The sequence below is a fragment of the Wasmannia auropunctata genome, unplaced genomic scaffold (assembly GCF_000956235.1).
Source record: "Wasmannia auropunctata unplaced genomic scaffold, wasmannia.A_1.0 LD335981.1, whole genome shotgun sequence".
Classification (NCBI taxonomy): Eukaryota; Metazoa; Arthropoda; class Insecta; order Hymenoptera; family Formicidae; genus Wasmannia; species Wasmannia auropunctata.
The window spans coordinates 294,334-319,284 of NW_012026909.1; the positions used below are offsets into that span (position 1 = coordinate 294,334).

At 39.6% G+C, this 24,951-nt stretch overlaps 2 protein-coding genes across 23 annotated transcripts in view; one reads left to right on the forward strand and one right to left on the reverse strand.

Moving 5' to 3' along the window:
- The window catches only part of LOC105454585 (myosin heavy chain, muscle), a 50,280-nt gene extending 30,756 nt beyond the window's left edge, over window positions 1–19,524 (forward strand). For 16 of the 22 annotated variants that reach the window (XM_011697294.1, XM_011697288.1, XM_011697280.1 and 13 more), the window contains exons 15-26: window positions 1,889–2,152; window positions 5,639–5,848; window positions 10,585–10,958; window positions 11,246–11,474; window positions 11,690–11,973; window positions 12,957–13,035; window positions 13,575–14,304; window positions 14,424–14,785; window positions 14,924–15,319; window positions 15,403–15,747; window positions 16,016–16,264; window positions 19,391–19,524. In XM_011697294.1, coding sequence (XP_011695596.1) covers window positions 1,889–2,152; window positions 5,639–5,848; window positions 10,585–10,958; window positions 11,246–11,474; window positions 11,690–11,973; window positions 12,957–13,035; window positions 13,575–14,304; window positions 14,424–14,785; window positions 14,924–15,319; window positions 15,403–15,747; window positions 16,016–16,264; window positions 19,391–19,480 — 3,612 coding nt within the window. In that variant the 3' untranslated portion in view covers window positions 19,481–19,524. Of the gene's footprint in view, window positions 1–711; window positions 830–1,888; window positions 2,153–5,638; window positions 5,849–10,584; window positions 10,959–11,245; window positions 11,475–11,689; window positions 11,974–12,956; window positions 13,036–13,574; window positions 14,305–14,423; window positions 14,786–14,923; window positions 15,320–15,402; window positions 15,748–16,015; window positions 16,265–17,952; window positions 18,018–19,390 lie in introns of all 22 variants that reach the window. The other 6 variants (XM_011697298.1, XM_011697279.1, XM_011697282.1 and 3 more) reach the window with 2 other exon arrangements.
- Window positions 19,525–20,559: 1,035 nt separating this feature from the next.
- LOC105454588 (cytochrome b5-related protein-like) lies at window positions 20,560–24,403 on the reverse strand. The gene is made up of 5 exons (XM_011697301.1): window positions 24,123–24,403; window positions 23,521–23,788; window positions 22,026–22,315; window positions 21,605–21,822; window positions 20,560–21,232 (listed from the first exon to the last, which is right to left on the reverse strand). Exons 1-5 carry the CDS (start codon window positions 24,348–24,350, stop codon window positions 20,956–20,958), a joined length of 1,281 nt encoding a protein of 426 aa, XP_011695603.1. The 5' UTR covers window positions 24,351–24,403; the 3' UTR covers window positions 20,560–20,955.
- Window positions 24,404–24,951: the final 548 nt, after the last annotated feature.

A 24,951-nucleotide genomic window follows, 5' to 3' on the forward strand; every position in this document is an offset into this window, starting at 1 on the left:
CCCACGCCCGACCGCAACTTTCGGTCTGGCCCCGGGCCGACGATAATCTCGTGGCGCAGCTTTGCGCGCGATCGACGACGCTCGACGACCGAGACTCTCGCCCCCTAATTTCAGATCGTTCTACAATTCTTTTCGCGGTAAAGATGATCGTTAATGATTTAGCGAGATAGGTTTTTTTGGTCACTCGAACACTCGTCGATCGTAAGTGCAACTGTCCGTCCATTGTCGTTTTGATGTACTTGAACCTTGACACGTCGATGCCCCTTAGCGACTGGGCGGTAGACATAAAAGATGGGCGATATGTCTTTTAAAGTGCGAGATAATTAAATTCTTTTTGTTGAAGTTTTACAAATTTTCAGTATAGCAAAGTTATTCTCCGAAGATCTCGCGCTTTAACTGACGTTCCATCCTTGTCCGCGACCGACACGAAGTGGACCTCCTCGAATACAAAGTATCCTCGAAGGATACCATTCGTTACCCTTTGAACTCTGTTGCTCTCCCCCCCTCCCTCTTCCCCCCGCCTCCCCTCCGATGTATTCTCGATTCTACAGCAACGAGAAGCAATAATACGACAAGCCTCTAACCTGGCGTGGTGATTTTTTTCTGTCTGTTTTGTGAACACACACACACATCGTCAAATACCAATATGCACCAAACCGCACCGAACCGCAAAACACACTTGACCGGCGCGGTCGGCGGCCACGAACGCAGATACAAAATTCTGTGCGCCAATGCCGTGCCAGAGGGTTGCGAGCCGCGAAAGGCCACCCAGATCATCCTGGACGCGATCAATCTGGAGACTGATCAGTACCGCATGGGTCACACCAAGGTATCGGACACCTGCTGTGGTCCAACGTCGTGGCAGTAGCATCACGGCGCGCAAATCCGGCTAACACGCACGAGCAGCACGAGAGGCCACGAATCCGCAGGGATACATCAGACTGTCGACCGTCGGATGTCCCGTTCGCGGATGTTTCGCGAGCTTTCGCGTTGTTTTTACGGCGCCGACGATTTAGTCGCCAACATGCAGAGACGCGGAGGAAGAGGATAAAATATTTTGATTTTCGAAAAATCTTCGACACATTTCAGAAATGTTCTTAGACGATAAAAGCTCGAGGATCGAAGCGGAAATCGATTTTAAGACTCGAAGCTTCCGGAGTTTCTGGAGTCTCGGAATATCTATGTTCTCTGGAATACACATTTTCCGAGAATGCGGGACACGTTGTTTGTATATTTATATATTTATATACGATGTGCGAGCAGTCATACTCGAAAATGTTGGCCATTAAACGTCGAAGAGTGTCAATTTAACACCGCGTGGCTTCGGCGATTAACTGTTTACAGCCTCGTTCGAGCAAATTATTAACGACGTGCTATCATCAGTCGCGCTAACAAAGGATACCTCTGCCAAATCAATTTTCAGCGTGGTGCAATCCCACGAGAAGCGTGAGGCAATATCTGTCTACCTCCTATCGTCGAATAACGACCCTTTTTCCGAGCTAAAAACGGCATGGAAGGCCAGTTTGTGAAAGTAAACGGATGTACCGCGATTATCTTCCAGTGATACCGTTAAATTGAATAAAAATTAAATCATTTATAGAGAGCTAAATTATAATATGTATTTGTATAATAATTACATATAGTTTTTAATAATAGCTTTTTTAACTTTTAATTTTTTATTCGTAACATCGATGATCTTTCGTCGGCTATGTATCTTAATTTGATTATTATATTTTTTTGAGTGTCACAAATTATTTGTCGTATATTTGAATTGGCCGTCGTCGATTTTATTATCACGTTCGATGATCGAGGTGCATCTCAAAGATTCGTTACGGCGTACAATTTCTCTCAATGTTTCACTTCCTTTTTTCCTCCGAAAAAAAAATAGGTATTCTTCCGTGCCGGAGTCCTGGGTCAGATGGAGGAGCTTCGCGACGAGCGTCTCAGCAAGATCGTGTCCTGGATGCAAGCTTACATCAGGGGTTACCTGTCCCGTAAGGACTACAAGAAACTCCAGGAGCAACGTCTGGCTCTCGTGGTTGTCCAGAGGAACCTGAGGAAGTACCTCCAACTCCGCACCTGGCCGTGGTGGAAGTTGTGGCAGAAGATCAAGCCTCTACTCAACGTCACTCGTATCGAGGACGAGATGGCCGTGAGTATTTCTCTTCGAGATCCCGTCTCGATAAATCATTTTACTTGAAAGTATTTTAAAGGTGAATTATTAAAATAATTAATTCAATAGACCGTTATTTTGCGTTCAAATTATTGCAATCTCTTCTTTAATCACTATTGTTTTTCTATTTGGCTTTTATTAAATTATGTATTTGTTTAAGTGCCGACGTTCAAAATTTTGATAAATTTGTTTAGCGTATATATTGTTGGTATATTTATCTTTCTATTTTAAGCTTTAGGAAAATGAAGTACGGTTCTCGATCAGCACCCTGCAAAGCAAATGATACAGCAAAGACAATACGGATTTTAATATTTTCTCCTACATTTCAATCATAAGCACTTCAGAGCAGAAATGTTATCTTTATCTTTTTATTTGGCATTTTTGAAATTCTGCCATTTCTTAATTTTATTTGCCGTAATTCTCAATTACGTCTTTATCTTGACTTTTGAATTAAAATTAATTAATTTTGTTTCTTTTTGAACATAATTTATAAAGTTCACTGTAGGTCCATTTTACATTCTAAGTGAACTTTATAAATTACGTCGCATCCACAATTTTATATTTTTTTCTCTGAACTCTTTGATTATCTGCGACGATGAAATTGTACTTCTCAAAGGGATCTTTAACTCGTGCACAATGACAGATTATGATTGTTAACACTCGAGCGTACGCTGCACCAGAGAAAGAAGCGAACGTTGCAAAGTGTGCAAAATGTTCATTCCGCGAAAACCGAAAGCTCGCGAAAGGCCGCGGAAACTTGGCAAAATAAAGCTCCGATTTGACGGTGATTTACGACCTGGACTTCGTGCTCAACCGTACCGTTCGGCTCGAAATCGCCAGTGGAATTTGTTTCTTCTTTTGCTCGGCCCGTAACGGCTCCAGTTTCCAGACGCACAACGTTTATTTATCCGGCGCCTGGTCTTCTCGTTTTCGCGGCTTGTTCATGCACAAATTCTCTACCAAGCTCCAAATCGGAATTTCTTCGAAATTGAACTTTTTCCACGTATTTTTTTAAACTCCCGTAATACTTTCGTAACTCGAGAATGCATCGTACATTTTTATTTCTAAACGCAGATTCCTTCAATTTCTCAAATTTTCCGAATTTATTCAAATTCCTTGAATTTGAATCCGATAAAGTCGTCACATACATCTTTGCCTTATTCATATATATTTATCAAATTTAGCTTCAAGAAAATTCTATTGAATTAATAAGAATGCGAATTTTGCCTCTGCCGTTAAATAGATTTATGTTTGTTCATTCTTCAATAGATTTACAAAAATCCATAATCACTGCATGAATTTTTCTTCTTGAATTTATGTATTAAATTTAATTCTATTGCTGTCTTTGTAAATTGATCATTTTTTAAACACATATTTGTTACAAAAAGCAAGTTTTGCCAAATCAATTATTAGTACGGTAACGTCGATCAATTATTGGTATACGCAAGGGTTTCACTTAATCGAAAAATTTTGAAAGAAATTTGTCGGTCGACCCTTTTGGAACGTCGACGCTTCTAATTCTGTCAACCTCCTGACCCCCTCCCCCTCCTCCCCCGCTCTCGAACTATCTATATTTTCGACTATATCCCAAATTAACGAGGATTAGGGGAATCCGTGCACGCTCCCGTTCTCCAGTCCAGTTCACTGATACCGCTCTGGTGTCCCAAATTAGAAGCATAATAAAGCCGGCGGTGAATCAACGTTCGATCATGTTACCGAAGCGGTTTCTTATTAATAGATTCTCGGCTCTCGGGAAAAGGATCATACAATTATGTGTCCTTCAGAGACACCCAGGAGACGTGATCCCCATATTTTTTTTGTATCGCGCTCTGACTCCTCCGGAATGTCGACGCTTCTAATTTCGTCTAGTTGTTTTTACGTCATAGTACTGACACTTGCCTGCTAGCTGATTCGGCAGTGAATCATTAATTCAAGATGCATCAACGAAATTTAATATTTCGCTCAAATTTAATATTTCGGTTCGAGGGTTTTCATGAAAAAATTTAATACCGACCTCAAATATCTTTCACTCTCTCTGAATTATTTCTACAACAGTAAAAGTTAATCTTGTACAGTCGACTGTCATTATTAATTGATTTGTGTAATAGTATCGCGATTTATAATTAAATAATAATTTCATTCTTTAATATTATTATTATTTCTTTATCTTTAATATTTTAATTCGAGTTGAAAATCTATTTTTATAAATGCATTAGTTCATATAGTATTTGTGGCAAAAATAACAAAGTATCCGCTTCACTTACATCTCTTTCTAAAAATAGAGCTTTTGGTTTTAAATAACTGTAATCACTGCACTACGACGAAGTCTAAGAAGAAAGTTCCATGAAGAAAAAGATGAGAGTACATTATCACAGATTCAAAAAAATTTTCCAAAGTTTTGCATTGCTCAAATTCGCTTCTCAGTATACGCTCCAATGTATCTTCAGATATTCGCTCACTTGAGATCGCTCACTCTTTGCGATCCACTTATCCACTTTGCACCTTGGAGCCGCCAAAAAGGGGGTGGTCGCTGGAAAGAGAGAGAGAAAGATAGAGAAAGAGAGAGAGAGAGAGAGAGAGAGAGAGGACGGCCCTTCCAGAGATCGCTTCTAATTTCGTCCAAGACCGACCCCCCTCCGCGGACATGAGCCACTCCCTGCCTCTCCCCTGCTCTCATCCCCCTGAAATGTAGTATCGGATCGGTTATAAATATTTTTACACGTACAGTGGCGATGAGGCGCCACTGGAGTGGGGACGCCCACGATCAAGATCGCCGCGGCTCGCTCCTTACTAGCTGCCGGAAACGGGCACGGGTAGAGGAACCGCGGGTGTGTGCGGGTAGAAAAGTTGGGCTTCGACCGAATCCGGGACCAGTTGGACCCGCGACCTCGCGCCGACCCCTTCGAAACTAACGCGAACCCGCTCGACGAACAAAGAGGGAGAAGCCTCGCCCTCTCGAATACGCACGCACACACATACACACACACACACACACGCACACATACACACATATATATATATATACTATATACTATATATATATATATTCACGCGGGTGTTCGAAGCCTCTCTTTGATATCTCGAGACGTAAGTAGGGACCTCGTATCCTCGAGTCCCGCGCGCTGTTTTCTTTCGTCTTCGAGCGATCATCGGAGCGGCCGATCCCGGTTAAAAGTTAAATTCGAGAGGCTTCTCGCGACGTTCGTACCTCTCGTTCGATCGACCGATTCTTCCCCGGGGATCCCTTCTCCTCTCTCTCGCTCACGCTCTCTCTCTCTCTCGGCGTAAATCCCCCGATCCCCGATTACTTACGAGATAAAGAATCGAAATCAAGTGCACTCGCGCGTGTATTCCTCGGTTTTCCTCCGAGGGTGATCAATAATGGGCGACACGGTGCTGGTCGAGAATCCGACTGCGTTGGTGAACGGCGGCAGCAAGATCGAAGGTGAAATGGCCTCGTTTCAGGCGTTGGAAGAGAAAGCCAGGAAGGCGCAGGAGGCCTTCGAGAAGGAGGAGAAGCTGCGCAAGGAGCTGGAGGACATGAATGGCAAGCTCCTCACCGAGAAGACCAATCTGTTGCGCCAGCTGGAGGGTGAGAAGGGCTCGCTCTCCGAGTTCCAGGAGAAATCGTTGAAACTAGCCGCGCAGAAGGCCGACCTCGAATCACAGCTGCAGGTGAGAATTACACTCGCATTGATTTTTTTTTTAATTTAAAATTACTAGAAATGAAAAGTTATTATTGATCGCACTTTGAAAGAATTCGCTATTGAATTTATTCGCACTAAAATATGCAATAAAGTTTACAGAAGCTCCTCTGCTAAAATTTATTAGATTCAATTATAGCGAATCTAGAAATTTTTTATTGTAAAATTGATTAGTATTAACTTACAAATTTTTATATTAAAACTAATTTACTTCTTATAAAATTGTTAATTTATTGTTATAAAAATTTTAATTTATATCAAGGAAAGATCGAAAAGCTTCGGGATATAAGTTACGGTTTCAAAAGCACGATATTTCTTTTTTATGATATCTTCGGTTCTCTTATAATCTTCGGCAGCCAATTGAAAACAAAGCGATAATATGCATTTTCTAAATTAAAAAATATATATTCTATTGGAAATTATTAACAATAATGACAATAATTTCGTTTTTGCTACCATTGACATGGAAGCGCGTAATTATATGAGTCAGAATGGGGATAGAAACAACGCTAACGCTGAAAGAATTCCTCATCAAAGTTATCAAGATAGCGGAGACCGAATCGACGATAAAAATCGCGATATGAAATCATTTTCGACTATTTGGCGCAAGCTGCGAGTCACTCAACTGCGAAGGGCAGAAAGTAATATAATTAGCGGCGTAATTAGCACAGTGGCGCAAGCCGCGCGCGAGTCGATGTCGAAGGGCGAGAAGCCATATAATTAGCATCATCGCGCTCATAGAACTATAATTTGTTTGGTAACATTTATTGATCATGCTCGACTAAACTTCTAAATTAAATTAAAATGTATATTAGGTATCTCAATATATTAATAGCAATATTTGACAAAATATAATATTAGAATAAACGAAACAAATAAATGAGCTTACAACAGCAAAAATCTAAAACTTCATTTTGACGAGAATTTAAAAAAAAAATTTGAATTCTTTCTCATTCTTGTCATCGAAATTATGTCGCGTCGCATCGTCGCGAATTGCTCGCGGATTTTCCGACTTCACGGCAGTAGTGCAGCGACAGAACAGCTCTTCGCGAGAAGATAAAGAAGGAACGCGGATTTAAGCCGGGGTGACATTAACTGTCGGCGGGCAGGGGGATTTTTGTGATTTAAATCGCGGCTCGAGTTACGCGCGGCGCGCGAATTTCGTAAGCGAGCGCGAGCGCGTAGCGACAAAGTAGCGGAGGCGCGGAATTAGTCAGACGCGCTATTTTTCTTCGAGCCCGAGCGTGGCGCGGACGACAACTCATCCGGTTACGCGGTCGACGCTTATATATTCGGCCATATCGCGCTGCTAAAATTACGGTGCACGCACCCTGTGTGCATACGTTGCGCGCAACCTTGTTACATCTTTTCCCCGATTTAACGTCACCCACGGATGATGTTCTCCGTGAGACTCCAGCCGCGCGCGTTGCTTCCCGGCACGTTTTCTCGTGCTTCTTCGAAGAGAAGCATTTATAACATTTCCTTTGAATGGTAAAGCAAAATTAATAATAAACGATTTTAATGGACAGATTTTAATAAACACATTCTTTTTACGATATTTTTAAGATCTATTTTTCAAAATTGTTAAGAAAAAAGAAATCTAAAAAAAACACAGATATTTTATATAAGAAATAATTATCAGGCTCTGAATATGATCTGTCATAATTATAATTGTGCCAAAGGTAATAGCTGTCAAGTTATTATTAATAAGATTTTTATTATTAATCATTTTTTCATCTCTTATTTTTTCAGAAAGCTCATTCTCTAATATATAAAATATCTATTAAAAATATAATAAAATATATCTACTAATAATTTCGCGATCATCACGTTTCTTTACAATTGTTTCGTTTCAATGTCCCGTTTTTCTTTGTAACAGCATGGAACAGTTTTTTCGAAATTACTTCACAAACTCGTCGCAATGTCCTCGAAATTTCCTCGCATTTCGCTCTGTACAATCGCCGTTTCTCACAATAGTCTCGCCGTCGTCGTAAATATTTGCCGGTGGAATCTGAGAGTCGTCGAAATTTCGGACGAACGTATCAGTATGTTGAACACTAGTATTTTTATCCGGTTGTTAAGCGGGCGCGAAAACACGCGCTGGAGAAAAAGCAACGGTAATAAACTTCTCGAAGGCGTCGCGCTCGCAGAAAATAGACGTTTCGTGATCGCGACTAGAATTCCAGATTTTCTCTGTCTTTCTCTCCCTCTTTCTTTCCAACTGGATTCCAGACTGACTATTTTTACCAGTACTTTTTAAACACCCACTTAAAACCGCGGCTACTCGTCATCGCTTGTCGTCGTGACGCTCTCCGACGCCCGTCATCGGCTCGTAATCATTTACCGTTCCTTGTTCTCCAACGTGCAACTTGATACTCGAGTCCGTCTTGGTGGAGTTAGAATAGAAACGACGGATTTTAAATAAAACGTGCGACATACTGAAAAATCAAAGATATAAGGAAATATTTATTAAGTAAAAAGCATAAGTTCTAAATTAATAGGTTGTTGACTGGCAAAATATGAAAGGTGAAGTAACGATGAAGTAATGATGTTATAACGTTCGTAAATCACTTTGCAGATTTAGACGAATCGAGTGAATTTTATATAATCACCTTTTTTCGTAAAGAAGAAATTTGAGAGAGTCTTGTATTTGCAACTTTTAATTATATATTTATCGAGGAATTATCAGTAATACCGAGGCTTTAATAATAAACATTTTTCATTTATTTATAATTACTCTTGCTTTATTTAACTTTCGTTTTATGCGGTTTTTGTTTCACTTTTAATTAATTTTTACCTATACACTTTCAATCGTTATTATCGTAATTGCCTTAATCATAATTTTCATATCTTCGATTTAATCTCTAATTCCACCAAATCGCAATGGCCATCAAAAGCGGCTCTTAGCTCGTTAAGTGAGCTAATATCGCGATCGCGAGGTGCGCCTATTAAAAGCTGTCGCATCGAGCGCATCGCGATTGGCTCGGCCGGTGTCGAGAGAGCGATCCTCTCGCGATTAAAAGCGACCGGAAGACCGCGGCTGGCATCGACGTTAAACGTCACCATTTACGGTCAGGTCGATGATAGGAAGAAGGAAGAAGGAAGACGGGAAGAGAGAACGGGGTGGAAAAAGAAAGAGGGATAAAGAGAGCGAGTGAGCGAGCGAGTGAGGGCGACGGCAACAAATTTAGCAGATCCCAGATTCCAGGTTATTAAAAGTGGGCGGCGGTTTTAAGCTCGCTGGAGCGGAGGCGAGAGAAAACGAAGGAGGTAACAGGTGTAGAGTGTATTTATATGCCGTCATATACCGCGCGTGCTTGCGCGTGCACGCGTGCGTCATAGTCATACAGCCGTATCTCCTTCGCGGCCTCTTCATCATCGCCGACGAGACCATGTCGTTTCTTCGGCTGTCGCCACCGATTTTTCCACCTCGTCTTCCACCTGCTCGGGATATGATCTCGAGGTGCACTAAACCGCTGCGCCAGATTATCCCAGTTGGAAAGGCAGAGATGTTTCTGGTTTCAATATTGTTCATCTATCCATTTTCATCTTTCCTCTTTTCTGTGCTCTTCATTTTAGCGAATCTGTTTGTCGGATTTTTACTTTATTAATTATATGATTGTTTTATTTTTCTCTCAAAACATTTATTTTTATTTGAATATTTAATTGATAGGAAGATTGACTTCCGCATTATTGTACCTTTCTGTTTTTCTCTCTTTCTCTCTTCCGCGTTTTTCGCCCGTTTTTTCGCTTGCGCTGTCGAATCTTCTAAAATATTCTCTGCATAAGTAACGCAAAAATTTCGAACTTTTCTGTTCGGCAAATATAGACCCGGGTCGCCGAATCCGAACGGAGCGCGCGATGAAGAGATAAACGTGATGAACGGGGAGATTGATCGCGCCGGCCGGGCGAGATGTTGTGCCAATATTCTTTGCCCCCGCATTAACTAATATTAGGCGCCCGTGCGTGCGGGCCGCCCCGTAATTGCGCGTCAATGCCAATTAATCGCGTGGCCGTGCCGGAGAGGAAAAGAGATGCGTTTGACATTCTCGACGAGGGACTTGGCGCGCGCCAAAGGATACTCCAGCAAGAGATAAATTCCACGTGCGGACCTGTCATCGACCCAAATACCTCTTCGGCAAACAAGATTCTGGAGATTATGTCATTTTAAAAAAAGGAGATTTAAATTAATACCGAGCCGCAATTTAAACCGCTCGCATGCGTTCACGAAATACGCTAAGAATATTTTATAGCAAACGTAAACAAGATTTTAAATGAGTTATATAATGAACATATGATAAACAATATTAAACAAGTTGAAAATAAAATAAAATATGAAAAGTAGATGTAGCAATAATAGTGTTAAAATAAACATAGGTAAAGTGAAATATTAATAAGATATTAGTTGAGTTTTTCGAACAAAATAAAGAAAGATATAATGTCAAAAATAATAAAAACAAGAAAGATAGAAAATTGAATAACGAGAAAGCCAATAATATGTTATATAATATTAAATAATAAAAAAATAAAATAAATAAAATAGCATTTAAATAAAATATTAATGACTAAAATTTTGAAATATCAACGAATAATAATTGGAATTCTTTAAGAGACACGATCATATATGTAGAATTTTCTGGCGAAATAACCTGCTCTTTTCGTTTTCAAAGAAACATTGTCGATACTTATCCAGTTTTTTTTGCATAGGACCTCACCGACAGATTCAAGGAAGAGGAGGACTCGAGGAACAATCTCTTCCAGAACAAAAAGAAACTCGAACAAGAGGTATCCGGTTTGAAGAAGGATATCGAGGATCTCGAATTGAATTTGCAAAAGTCCGAGCAGGACAAGGCGACGAAGGATCATCAAATCAGAAACTTAAACGATGAAATCGCCCACCAGGACGAGCTCATTAATAAGCTCAACAAGGAAAAGAAGAACCAGGGTGAAGTTAACCAGAAGACCGGCGAGGAGCTCCAGGCCGCCGAGGACAAAGTCAACCACCTCAACAAAGTCAAGCTCAAGCTCGAGCAGACGCTCGACGAGCTTGAAGACTCCCTCGAGCGTGAGAAGAAGTCACGGTAAGTAAATTTGACGTTCGTTTGATTATTTAAGATTATAATTTGATTATGTAAGATTAAACTTCAAGAACTATAGCGACTCAATTATAATTTTTTTTATTTTTCAATTAAAAAAAAAAATTTTTAGAAAAGAGAATAGATTGAAATTGGTTACTCTAATTAATGTGTTTTTTCCCGAAATTAATTCTATATAATAGTATAAATACATAATACACTTTTAGAAATAATTTAGAAATAAAAGGAAATATTGAGAATGTTTATACAACGTATTAAATTTCAATTTGCAGTGCCGACGTAGAGAAGGCAAAGAGGAAGGTGGAGGGCGACTTGAAGCTCACGCAGGAAGCCGTTGCCGACCTCGAGAGAAACAAGAAGGAACTCGAACAGACCATTCAACGCAAAGACAAGGAACTCTCATCTCTTACTGCCAAACTTGAAGACGAACAATCCTTAGTCGGCAAACTGCAGAAGCAGATTAAGGAACTGCAGGCCCGCATCGAGGAACTCGAGGAAGAGGTTTGTATAACGAAATCAATCAAGAAAACATATTCTTCCCTCAAAATGTTCAGCCTGAAAAAAAAAGGAATTAAGAAACATTTCAATTTGTGAAAATGTTTGAAATTGACGTTATTAATTAATTTTGAAAATCGATTAAAAAACGCCAATTAGAATTTGATAATAAAAGTAGATTGATTACTGATGGCATAATAACGTGTATGTGTATCTTCAAGATTGAGGCGGAACGCGGCGGACGCGCCAAGGCCGAGAAGCAACGCAGCGATCTCGCCCGCGAGCTCGAAGAGCTTGGCGAACGCCTGGAGGAGGCCGGCGGTGCCACTTCCGCGCAAATCGAGCTGAACAAGAAGCGAGAGGCCGAGCTCAGCAAGCTCCGCAGGGACCTCGAGGAGGCCAACATCCAACACGAGTCCTCGCTGGCCATCTTGCGCAAGAAGCACAACGATGCCGTGGCCGAGATGGGCGAGCAAATCGACACCCTCAACAAACTTAAGGCTAGGTGAGTTTGCAAAGCTGATGTTTCTTTCTCAACAAAGAAAAACGATAGAACTTGAATAATGGAAAAAACAATTTTTTTTTAATTTAATATTGAAAGAAAAATAGGGGCTAAAGCAGTTGGAGAATTTTATTAAGAATCGCTATAAAAAGATTAACTCTCCGATTTAAAAATTTATTAGTCATCGAAGATGAGAAATAATTGTATGGCGCTAAGATAAATTTGAAAAGATTAGATGCGAGTTTCAATTTTTCAATATCAACAGCTGTTGACTTTTGTTGAAAAAAAAAAGAGAAAATGGTAAAGCAACACGACTATAACGTAAAATTTCGTAGAGCCGAAAAGGGCCGACATGACATCCACTCCGAGCTGAACGGTTCGCGCGCACTTACGGATCAGGTCTCTCGGGAGAAGGTACTTGAAAAAAAAAGAGAGGAATGATAGGAGTGTTTCTCATGCATCTTTCAAAAGTAGTTTCGAAACCCTGTGCATTGTTAATATAACCTTCGATAATTCCTTCGATCCGTAAAAAACATGTGATTACCAGAATGAAGTTACCCCGAAGAAATATATACATTTATGTAAAGTCTTGTTGCTCGAAATGTTATGCTGTGTCAAAAATGCTGGATTAAATAACCTTGCTTTGCAAAAAAAAAAAAATTGATCAATATTCTTTAGTTTTAATCAAATAAAATAATAAAATTAAAATGTGCATTGTTACATTTTTAATTAATTTTTTAAATTCTAATTGAATTAAATCAATTTTAATTTCCTATTTCAATTCAATTTTGAAATAAAATTCTGTAATGATATTTAAATTATTTCTTATTCATCTTGCCAATGAAGTTACATATATTGTGATTATTGATCGTGCAAAGAATTTATCATGAATAGTGAGGTTGTTTAATCTGGCATTGCGGAATGCAAATCGTCATTCGTGCCATCATTCATCTATAATCCCTTCAACTGTTTCCGTATCCGATCAGGGTTGAGAAGGAGAAGGTGCAGTACTATAGCGAGTTGAACGACTTGCGCACGTCCTGTGACCACCTGAGCAATGAGAAGGTAAATTCAATACCGGTCCACGTTAATAATACCCGGACTAACGCGACTAACAGCTTTCGCTAGGTACAGAGACGCAGAAACAGATCTATATGGATTCCCTTCTTCTCAGGATTATTCACGAATCATTTATCTGAAGAGTGAGTCGATAATCCCTTGCTTGCTCAGCATTGCTTCCGTATGTGTGCCTATTAAATTAAATGTCTTGAGTTCGTTTCGACGATCTTTTCTTAATAATATACGTTATTGTGATAAGAAATTGAAATAACAAACTTTAGAGATATGAAAGATATTTTTTAAATGTAATCCAGAATAATTTAGTTATTTTTGTCTACATTATGTCGATTTATTTAATTTATATAGTGTTGCATCTATCTTTAATTCATAATGACGTTTCGTATTTATCAGAAGGAACATATCTGAAGAGATCGACGAAAAATTTAATAATATTTTTAATTTTTCAATTATAATTATTGAAAAGACGAGCTCTGTATAAAGATACTCGCATTGACTCGATTGATATAATTTTCTTCGAAATTCAGGCCGCCCAAGAGAAGATCGTCAAGCAGCTGCAGCACCAGTTGAACGAGACCCAGGGCAAACTTGAGGAAGTGAACCGCACTCTGAACGACTTCGATGCCGCGAAGAAGAAGCTGTCGATCGAGAACAGCGACCTGCTGCGCCAACTGGAGGAGGCCGAGTCGCAGGTCAGCCAGCTGTCTAAGATCAAGATCTCGCTCACCACACAACTGGAGGATACGAAGAGGCTCGCGGACGAGGAGTCGCGCGAGCGCGCCACCTTGCTCGGCAAGTTCCGCAATCTGGAGCACGATCTGGACAACATCCGCGAACAAGTGGAGGAGGAGGCCGAGGGTAAGGCCGATCTTCAGCGTCAGCTCAGCAAGGCGAACGCCGAGGCGCAGCTCTGGCGCACGAAGTACGAGTCCGAGGGCGTGGCCCGGGCTGAGGAGCTTGAGGAGGCGAAGAGAAAGCTGCAAGCCAGGCTGGCCGAGGCCGAGGAGACCATCGAGTCTCTCAACCAGAAGGTCATCGCTCTGGAAAAGACCAAGCAACGGCTGTCCACCGAGGTGGAGGATCTGCAAATCGAAGTGGATCGCGCCACCGCCATCGCCAACGCTGCCGAAAAGAAACAGAAGGCCTTCGACAAGATCATCGGGGAATGGAAGCTCAAGGTCGACGATCTCGCCGCCGAGCTGGATGCTAGTCAGAAGGAATGCCGTAACTACAGTACCGAGCTCTTCAGGCTCAGAGGTGAGAGAAAATTAGTGAATATTTTTGTTTTGTATTTGTCAATATATATATATAATTAATTATATTACTGCTACCTAATTACGCAATTAATTCTTGATTCTTGATGTTTGATTGATCAGGCGCATACGAGGAAGGCCAGGAACAGTTGGAGGCAGTGCGTCGCGAGAACAAGAACCTCGCCGACGAGGTGAAAGACTTGCTGGACCAGATCGGCGAGGGTGGCCGCAATATTCACGAGATCGAAAAGGCCAGGAAGCGCTTGGAGGCTGAGAAGGACGAGCTTCAGGCAGCCCTGGAAGAAGCCGAAGCTGCTCTCGAGCAGGAAGAGAACAAAGTGCTGCGCAGCCAGCTTGAGCTTAGCCAGGTCAGACAGGAGATCGATCGCCGCATTCAGGAGAAAGAGGAGGAATTCGAGAACACCAGGAAGAATCACCAGCGCGCCCTCGACTCCATGCAAGCTTCCCTCGAAGCAGAAGCCAAGGTGAGTGTTGTGTCGTATTTTTGAAAAATCTATTTCTTGTTCTTCAAAGCTGAACAATTTTACGCACAGGCAATAAGTTATATTAGTTACAATAATAACTTGGACATGTCTGATCTTGGAGTACAATTCGATTCTCAGGGCAAAGCTGAGGCGCTGCGCATGAAGAAGAAACTGGAGGCGGACATCAACGAATTAGAAATCGCGTTGGACCACGCGAACAAGGCGAACGCCGAGGCGCAGAAGAACATCAAGCGATACCAGCAACAGCTCAAGGACGTGCAGACCGCGCTCGAGGAGGAGCAGAGAGCACGCGACGAGGCCCGCGAACTCCTCGGCATCTCGGAGCGCCGCGCCAACGCTCTGCAGAACGAGCTCGAGGAAAGCCGCACTCTCCTGGAACAGGCGGACCGTGGTCGTCGCCAGGCCGAGCAGGAACTCGCCGACTGCCACGAACAGCTGAACGAACTGAGCGCCCAGAACGCCTCCATTTCTGGCGCCAAAAGGAAACTCGAGGCCGAGCTGCAGACCCTCCACGTAAGTTTTCGATCAGTTTTCGATAGAGCGTTTCTTAAAAGGGATAAGCGGATTGCATAGATTACCTTTCCCTTTCCCGTTAGTCCGACTTGGACGAGCTGCTGAACGAGGCGAAGAATTCGGAGGAGAAGGCGAAGAAGGCGATGGTGGACGCGGCCAGATTGGCCGACGAGCTGCGCGCCGAGCAAGATCACGCCCAGACTCAGGAGAAGCTGCGCAAGGCCCTGGAGACGCAGATCAAGGAGCTGCAGGTGCGCCTGGATGAGGCCGAGGCGAATGCCCTCAAGGGCGGCAAGAAGGCAATCCAGAAGCTGGAACAGCGCGTGCGCGAGCTGGAGAACGAGCTGGATGGCGAACAAAGGAGACACGCCGACGCCCAGAAGAACTTGCGCAAGTCCGAGCGTCGCATCAAGGAGCTGAGCTTCCAGGTAGAATCTCGATTTATTAAATCTATTCGAAACAGAAAATCTAATCTTACGCGTATTTAGTTTTTACAAAATAACTTAATATTTTTATAATCAATACGAGAGATAATATTTATCAGATTAACGTTTATCGCGAGATATTGAATTTTTACCTCTTATTTTTAAATTTAATTATTTTTTTATTCATTTTATTTGATTTTATCAATTTGATTTATTTACCGATAAAAGAGATTTATATACTGAAGTGGCTGTTTCCCATTCTCGTTTCCAGGCGGACGAGGATCGTAAGAATCACGAGCGCATGCAGGATCTGGTCGACAAGCTTCAACAGAAGATTAAGACGTACAAGAGGCAGATCGAAGAGGCGGAGGAGATCGCCGCGCTGAATCTCGCCAAGTTCCGCAAGGCGCAACAAGAGCTCGAGGAGGCCGAGGAGAGGGCGGACCTCGCCGAGCAGGCGATCACCAAGTTCCGCACCAAGGGACGCGGCGGAAGTGCCGCACGTGGACTCAGCCCAGCGGTAAGCTATTAAACCGTGGCAGCCTCATCCGCTATCTGTGAATTTAATCTTTAATTCGCGATGTCGGAACTGCAATGCCTTTCACGAATATCTATTGCATAGATATCTAATTTCATGGATATAGTATTGCGAACTTGAAAAAAAACAGTACTATTGCGAATTAAAGATTAACATGAATTGACATCGTTTTGAAAGATTTCGATCAATTGTTTTTTCCTCCCGATAATTTGATAATAAAATTAGATTCTTAATAATATAATAAAGTAATATAGGTATATTTATTTAATCATCCAAAAAATAGCCTTTAATTAATTTTAAGTGATATGAATGTTTACAATATTAATTATTTAATTTAGTATAAATATATTTTATTTATTAATTTCATATTGTTATAACTTTAATCAAAAGAGTTTTTAATTTAGCGATCTTGCATCTTTATATTGTAAATTCGTATACGAAGTATACATCTTGCCAGATTGAGAAATACTCCAGGTATCAGCTAGGCAATTACGAAGAAAAAAGTAAATTCTCATCGCGAAGATCATTAAAAGTTGATCGCGCTTGTATTAATATTGGATTGATCGCGTAAGATGGGCTCGGTGAATGCAAATATATCGATCGAATGGTTAAACGGAGAAAAATAATTTGCTAGCACAGCAGATTTTATGCAGCTGTTGTAGCAAATTTTGTCAGTTATTATCTGGACAGCAAAAGAGATTAAATATACAAATTGCTATTTGCTAGATATGATTTTGCTAAAACTACAAATTATTTTGCTGTAAGAAATAATTTTTAGTTCAATTGTCTTTTTACTGCATTAGTGATACATTTTGTTACATGAGCAAAGTACATTTGCAGTACTTAAAAGATAATTTGTTTAGTGAGCAATTAATTTGACTAAATGAGCGAATGAAATTTGTTATTATAGCAAGACACGTTTGCTGAATCAATCTCTTAATCGCTCTCTCATATTAATGTTTTTCAATGCAATCTCAATGAATGCAATTTCATCAATGTCCTGTTCCATGTAATAAATATTTTCGTGTATTTTAATACGTATTACCATTTCTTTTATCATATCATATTTATTTTAATGATATCAATTTAATTAAAACGAATATGTGACATGATAAAAAATGGTAATATGTATTTAAAAACTGAGCGGAAAATCTTAATAAATGCGCCTTTTATTCCATTCTTTGCGGTTTTTTATTTACGAGAAGTAGAACATTCCCGTATTCATCTAGTGACGGTGCCGCATACTGCTCGCAATCAAAATCAGTTGTGTCAACTAAACTTGGTAGCTACCATTATAAATATTCAGTAGCAATAGCTATAACAGCAAAATTATTTTTTTACGTGCAGTAATGATTTTACTCCGCTAGCCAAAGTATTTGTTAACAATACATTATTTTGCTTAAACAGCAAATCAACGTGATTTTAAAGACAAATATACAAAATTGTTTTTATTCTAGCAACAAAACAGATTTTGTCCTAATAACGAATAATTTTAAAAATTAATTGGGTCAACGAAATTTTGTCGCTGCCATTACGAATATATATGTGTAGCAGCAATTGACAGTTTTGCTACAATAGCAAAATTATTCTTCTCCGTGTTATTGGGATTAAGGGGGAACAGATCGAGGTTGATGGTGTCTAATTAGCGATCTGTGTCTTCCTGTGTGCAGCCGCAACAGAAACGTAAGGTGCCCTCCGTGATGGAGTAGACGCACACACACCGCGCTTGGTCCATGTAAGTCCGTGCACGTGAGGTGTCTCGTATAAGCGCGTGGGGTGTGTGACGATTACTTAGAAAGAGAAGAAACTATAGTTGGCTGAATAGCTATAGAGAGAGAAAGAGAGAGAGAAAGTGAGGGAGAGAGTGATTAGAATTTTATACGAGTAGGAGTTTGCGAAACGCGAGAGGAACACGCGCGATAGAGACTCCCTCTTGCATCCGTCACTGTCTCGTTTGCACCTGTGTGTTCGATAACCACTCTCTCGGGTGGGCCCGAGCTTGCTCTTCGTTTATTAACTCTATGTAACTCGCACACCTATTGTCCTTTTATTCTGTACAGTATTCACTTGCGAGTTGGTAGAAGCCGTTATAGACGCCGTTAGAAATTAGAGCACAGTTTAGAGGCTGAGCAACGGTTGCGTGTGAAAAAGTAGCCAATGGAATCAACTAGCCAATATATTTAAGAAATAAATTCAATCGGATTGTGTATTTATTAAATATTGATTGAATTGATAATTGAATGAAAAGTTAAATAGACAAAGATATATTTAATGCTTCTAGACATATAGATAAATTAAAAAATTTAATTTCTAAGGTGTAAAATTATTATTATTAAACTAGTTGCAAGGCATTATATTTAGAGCATTTCGATAATTTAATACAACAAAATTGGAAATTTCTTTTTATGAATGATTTTCTGCGAGATTATTTGCAAAAAGGTTTTTATTTATTACTTTATTTTACTGAAGTTTATTCAAAAAGATGTTGGTTGTTCATACCGATTTCATATTCTCGTGATTTATTTCTCGTGGTTTATAAGTTTCTTTTATTCGCTCTGATTAGAGCCAGGCTTCCGTTTATTTGATTTTTTTTAAATCCAGGTAGGTTTCTCCAGTTTCCTCATCGATGTACGTATATATCGTCATTGTTCTTTAAATTGTATCGTATTTAACAGTACGCGGACAGTTCGTTATCAACAAGAACTGCGATTTAATTTCGATTTTCTTCAAAAAGAAGAAGATTGTAACTAATACTCACGAGTTACGAGTGTCTGAGATAAATCTCCCCTTTCTAAAAAAATGTCGCGTTTATCGCGCGGCAAAATAGAGGTGTCACGACCCTCGGTGCGTCATCGCGATCCCATGCTCACGCATTTCGAGGGTAGGGGGCAAGAAAAACGAGAGAAAGTTGGATCATGATCATCAGGAACGACACAGAGAAACGTGTCGCACTCGCCCGTTCACCGCTCTTCTTTCCTTTTTAAACCTACTTAAACTTATTTGTGAAAAATTTTGTATTTATTAAAATCCGCGCGATTATCTCGTATTTATGTACATGTATCTGTGACTCGCAAGAGATTCACGCTACGTATCTCTCTTCTTTTTCAGCCACACCGACCTATGATAAAACCCGAATTCGATGGTGTCCCATTCCCTCGCCGTTTTCCCGGCTTCGACATGCCCGATGGTGAACTGTAAAGCTCCTTCCGAGGTTCGCGTAAATAATTAGTATAAAAACAACCAAAAAAAGTAAAAAATTCAACATCAAAAAACATCCGGAGAATAAGAAAAAGAGTAAGAGGAGGAGGAGGAAGAGAAGGAGGAGAAACAGAAAGATCATCATTGTTCTCGAGTCCATCATCGAACGAAGACTACGAAAAATATATACATGCAACGAATCCGAGAGAGCTCGCTCGGAGCTCTCAACGTCATCTCGCAATCGAGAGCGATCGATCAATATCATCACATTCGGATCACGAAATTCTCGTCATCTTTCTCGTTAAGTAATAATTTTTTTTCTCTGTTCAATCGGCGATTTCTGTATATAAGAAGAAGCGAAAAATCGGCGCTTGCTCGAGACGGAGACAATCGGGAGGTGAGAGTAAGAGGAGAAAGGCGAGGGTGCGTTTCTTCACCACTCGAGCTAATAGTCGAGAGAGGGAGAAAAGTGGGAGAGATTAGGAGAGTGAGAGTGAGTGAGCGAAAGAGAGAGAGAGAGAGAGAGAGAGAAAGGAAGATCGAGCGAGAAGTCACGCGGGCGGACGATGAGAGGGCGAGAGCCAGCGCGACAGATATATTAATACTTACACACACACATATACACAGAAGACGAAACGATGGGAAAGGGGAAGGGGGAGGGAACTAGAGCGACGAATATACACGTATACGTTTACGCTCTCGCGAGTTGCATAACACGTAGTGAGCAAGAAGTCGAGCGCGAAAATGAATACAATATTGATAGAAGAAGTGAAGAATTCACTCGCGGGAAGGGATGGGAGATTGGGGGGGGGGGGCAGAACGAAGAAGCAAGTTGTTACAAATGATTATTTGATCAACAGCGCGTATCATTACACGTGTCATCCGAATGATATCGTATCTTATAAAGTTAATTTATAAAGAGAGATGAAGTATGTATTTAAAGTAAATAAAAAATAAATAAGACAAGAGCTAAGTCGCCCCGATCACTCGATTGTACAAAATCCAGGGAATTCCAGGATAAGAATTCGTTACACGTCGCACCGAATTCTCGTCACAAACGGGAAGGAATCACTTAGTTGTTCAATTGTTAGATCAATTTATTGTACATACAATATAACGCAGTCATGTGAAATATTTGTGCGGAAACTAATTTTCAGCTTTAACGGTGCAAGTATTTCGCATTGGTGATAACTGATAACCCCGTGAAATTTCTCGTTTCCTCGAAGTGATATAGAATGATGATTGTCAATTTATTTGTCCACTTTACATATGTCCAGATTCGATTTTCAGTTCAACCCTTAAAACTTATTTCAACAAACGCGTGTAATTTAATAAGTTTCTTTATTTATCTCGTTTATTATATCTCATCGCCATTCGCCCGAGGTGCTTATGCCTACGTCACAGATTGACGCGTAAGAAATTTAATGCGAATAACAATTCAATCCGCGATCGGATACGCCGTTTCGTATCGAGCGCTATCGCTGGTTCTTCTTCACGTCAGTTCGCGTGAGCTGCCTGAATTGCCCCTTCAGAAGCTCCCACTGCGACCACTTGTCCGAGCTGACGTGGAATTCCTCGCACGTCTGCAGGAAGGCGGGCACGCATAATTCCAGGTAGTGACGGTCCACGATGGGTAGCAGATGGTGCAACGAGTGCGAGCCGAAGTTCGTGAGCGCCAGGATGAGCGAGTCGTCGATCACCTCGCGATCGCGCACCGCGTCCATTTCGAGCAGGCCCCAGTCCATGTCATTCCTTGGAGAAAATTAGAGAGATTACGAAAGATTTACTAATCCCTTCGAGAAGAAAAATATCTTGTTGTCGAGAAATTAAAATTACGTTGAGATAAAAATTGGGATTAATATAACCAGGCAGAGTTAAAAATTAAAATTGAAACCGACGAATTAAAGATGATATTAAAATCATATGAAACTTAAGTTGAGATTGAATTAATGCTAAGTTTGAAACTAAATCAATAGTCTCTTTATTTTTTTTTCTTTAATTAAATTACTTTAAATTTTTTTTTAATTGGAGGAAAACAAAACAATCCAGACCTGATTGATTCAAAGCATAGATACGATTTAAAAATGATTCAGTAATTTAAGGGATATGCGAACGATGTGCAACCTGTAAATATCGCCGTCGTGGAAGATGTCGGGATGATGATGGGCTGCGTTGAAGGCGATCAAGCCGAATAGAGCGCTACTAATCAGCAGCATTATCAGCCACAATTTAAGGGCAATAAGAATCTTGGGTGCCATAAAACACATCGATATTGGTAGCAAGAGCGGCACGAAATCGCGAAATTCGAAGACTCCGTACTCCTTGTACACTAAGTAGTATCTAAAAATAATCAAATCTCTTTTAGCGCGAGAAACGTGCGGAGGTGGAAATCCATTCGGCAAATTTCTTTATGTCGACAAAACGCGGAATCAGAATTAAGTGTCAGCAGATTTTTAATTTAAATTATGAATCGCAAGTAGGTATACAAAGCAAAAAGCCTATCTGTTAAGGTTATCGAAAAAAATGTAGAATGATTCTGTTATCGTTTCAAGCCTTCGGTAACGAACAGCAATATCCAGACTATGGGACTGATAATCTTGCTTATCATTCCCGCTAAGTAGGACTTATCCTTCCGAGGCATCCACTGCAGAAACGGCTCGACCACGTACATCTCATAATCCCACATGGTGTTGGTGTACATGTGGTGGCTCATTACGTGCGTGATGCGCCAATTTTTCGATGATACCATACTGAGATCAAAGTAATACATACGAAAATTGTCTCGCATGTGGAAATAGTTGTGTGTCGCGACAGTGGTCCATGTCAAAAAAACGTCTAGAATTATCATCGAACAAAACAATCGATTAATACGTTCCCGCTTAACGCGTAATCAACATAAAGCTAATTAATTAATAAATTATATGTATATATATATACGTCTATTTGTATAAAACCCATCATTATTTTTAGTATATTTTTCACACTGTTGTTACATTTTTATTATTGTTATTAAATGTATCTATAATCGTACTCTCTAAAAGTGAATCATCACTGATTTTCAGTGTATATTATTTTCCAGTGGCATACTTACAACAGAACTGTAATAGTATATACATACAAGTATATGTATATACATATTTCAATATTCTTCTAGAGATAATATATACAGATTCAGTCAGTGAATATCATTGAAAGACAATGAATTTTACTTTCAAACAGTTTTGAAACTGAAATTCACTGTTTTTCAATGATATTTACTGTTTGAAGTATATTATCTCCAGGGTTGGGTAAGTTAATAATATTTTTAACCTTTAAATTAAGTTAAATTTAACTTATAAAATTAATTTAGTTAAGTTAAAAGTTGCACAAAAAGCTAACTCAATTAAGAGTTGTATTATAATTAAATTTAATTAGTTAAATTAAAATTTAATTTTAAAAAACATTATTTATATTAAATTAGAATGTTATAATTTTTAAAATGAGATTACTTTAAATAAGAAACAATTACAATATAAATGATCAAATAAATTTAAGATTTTATTTGTAAATTAAGTTTACATGAAATAACAAGAAAATATTATCTTTGTATAAAAATATTTTTTTTTAAACAAGTCAATGTTTAATTTAGAAAAAAATTAGTAAGTTAAAGTTTATATCATATATGTTTAAATCTAATTAAAGTTAATAGTTTACTTGTTTAAAATTAACTTATAAGATAAGTTAAAAGTTATTAACTATTTAACTTTATTATTTAACTTCTATTTTTTTAACTACTTGTTAACTACCCAACCCTGAATTTATCACTGCAGAAATAACATTTAGATACTCACTGTTTATCACAGTTCTACGTATACATATGCCACTGGAAAGTGATATATATACACTGGAAATCAGTGATATATATACACTGGAAATGATTCTACTGATTCACTTTTAGATATCTTATAGTTAGTTTATAATTTATATAACTTCCGTTCTTTATATCTAATCAGTTATATCTAATCAATATCTCAATTATAAATAACTTCACGGATGCTCACTAGCAAGGACAGTAATCAGATAAGAGTGGACGAGGGCGGCGGTGAGACTTAGCGCAAAAGTCGCGGTCGTCAAGAAATCCATGATAAGATTCGTCGTCGTGGACGGTTTATGAAAGTCGACGTTCTTCAAAGCCTCGACCGCGCGTCTCTTGAATGTACGATAGAAGCCGTCCGGCAAGAAGGTCAAGGGCACCGACCGCGGTGTCGCGGCTTCGCGGGCGTAGAATTTTGGCAGAAGCCGTTCAGCCTTGTCGGTGATGTGGTGGCTCTACGTGAAGAAATTAATATTACAATATAATTCCGAATTTACTTACTCGAGAACTCCGGCGGCAGACTTCGAATTTTCCAAAGAATATTGCAAGTTGTAGGAACAAAACAATAGATATATACATATATGTACTATGTATATAGAACGTAAAGACTTAAAGTAACAACTAAGGAATAATTAGAAAAATGATTATGAAAATATTATAAAGAAAATATAATAATAAAATAATAACGAATTAAAAGTACAGTGTTTGATATTCCCAAACAAAATTATTAACTGATAATAACGATAATAATGCCGTTCAAAATGAATAATTCTGGCTTCTACTCAATACCTCAAACAACTCAGTGATGTCGGTTCCTTTCGTGAGCCGAATCCATTCAGATCCACCCGGATGCGATTTCACGAAGGTCTCCAAGTCGTAAAGTTTGTTTCCTATTCTCCACAGACCTTCCGCACCGTCGACTTTTCTTCTAGCCTCGAGAAAGCCCGCCGCGGTTTTCAACGGATTTTCTCTCGCCGGCAGATAAGCTAATCCGGGTATCGTGCTAGTTTTTGACATGTTAAAGGTTTTTCCGACCTCACCTACATAAATAAAACACAAGAGCTTGACCGACGGCGTTACTAACTGTAGTAAACGGCGAATTTATTTATACCGCGATAATTTTTGCACATGCATGAGTAATAATGTACGTCGATTCTTATCTACCTAAACTTTCTATAAATCTTTTATTATAATTTTTTTAATTTTTCAATAGTTTTTTAATTGTTTAATAGTATTTCAATATTTTTTAACAATTTTAGCTCGCCGCGGTTTTCGACAGATTTTCTCTCGCCGGCAGATAAGCCAAGTCGAGTATTATGCTAGTTTTCAATATGTTAATGGTTTTTCCGACCTCACTTACGTAAATAAAACACAAGAGCTTGCCCGACCGAAGCGAATGGCGTTACTGACCGTAGTGAACGGAAAATTTATTTATACCGCGATAATTTTTGCACATGCATAAGTAGGGAAGACCGGGGCTCGTTGGCACAAGAGGCAAGTTGGCACTGCGTTCCGTTTATGTATTTATGATTGAAGAAACAATGAAAAAGTTACAGTAAAATATCTCTTTTATAACATAGGCTCATGTCTCTAAGTTGCATTTAAATCAAACAAGTAA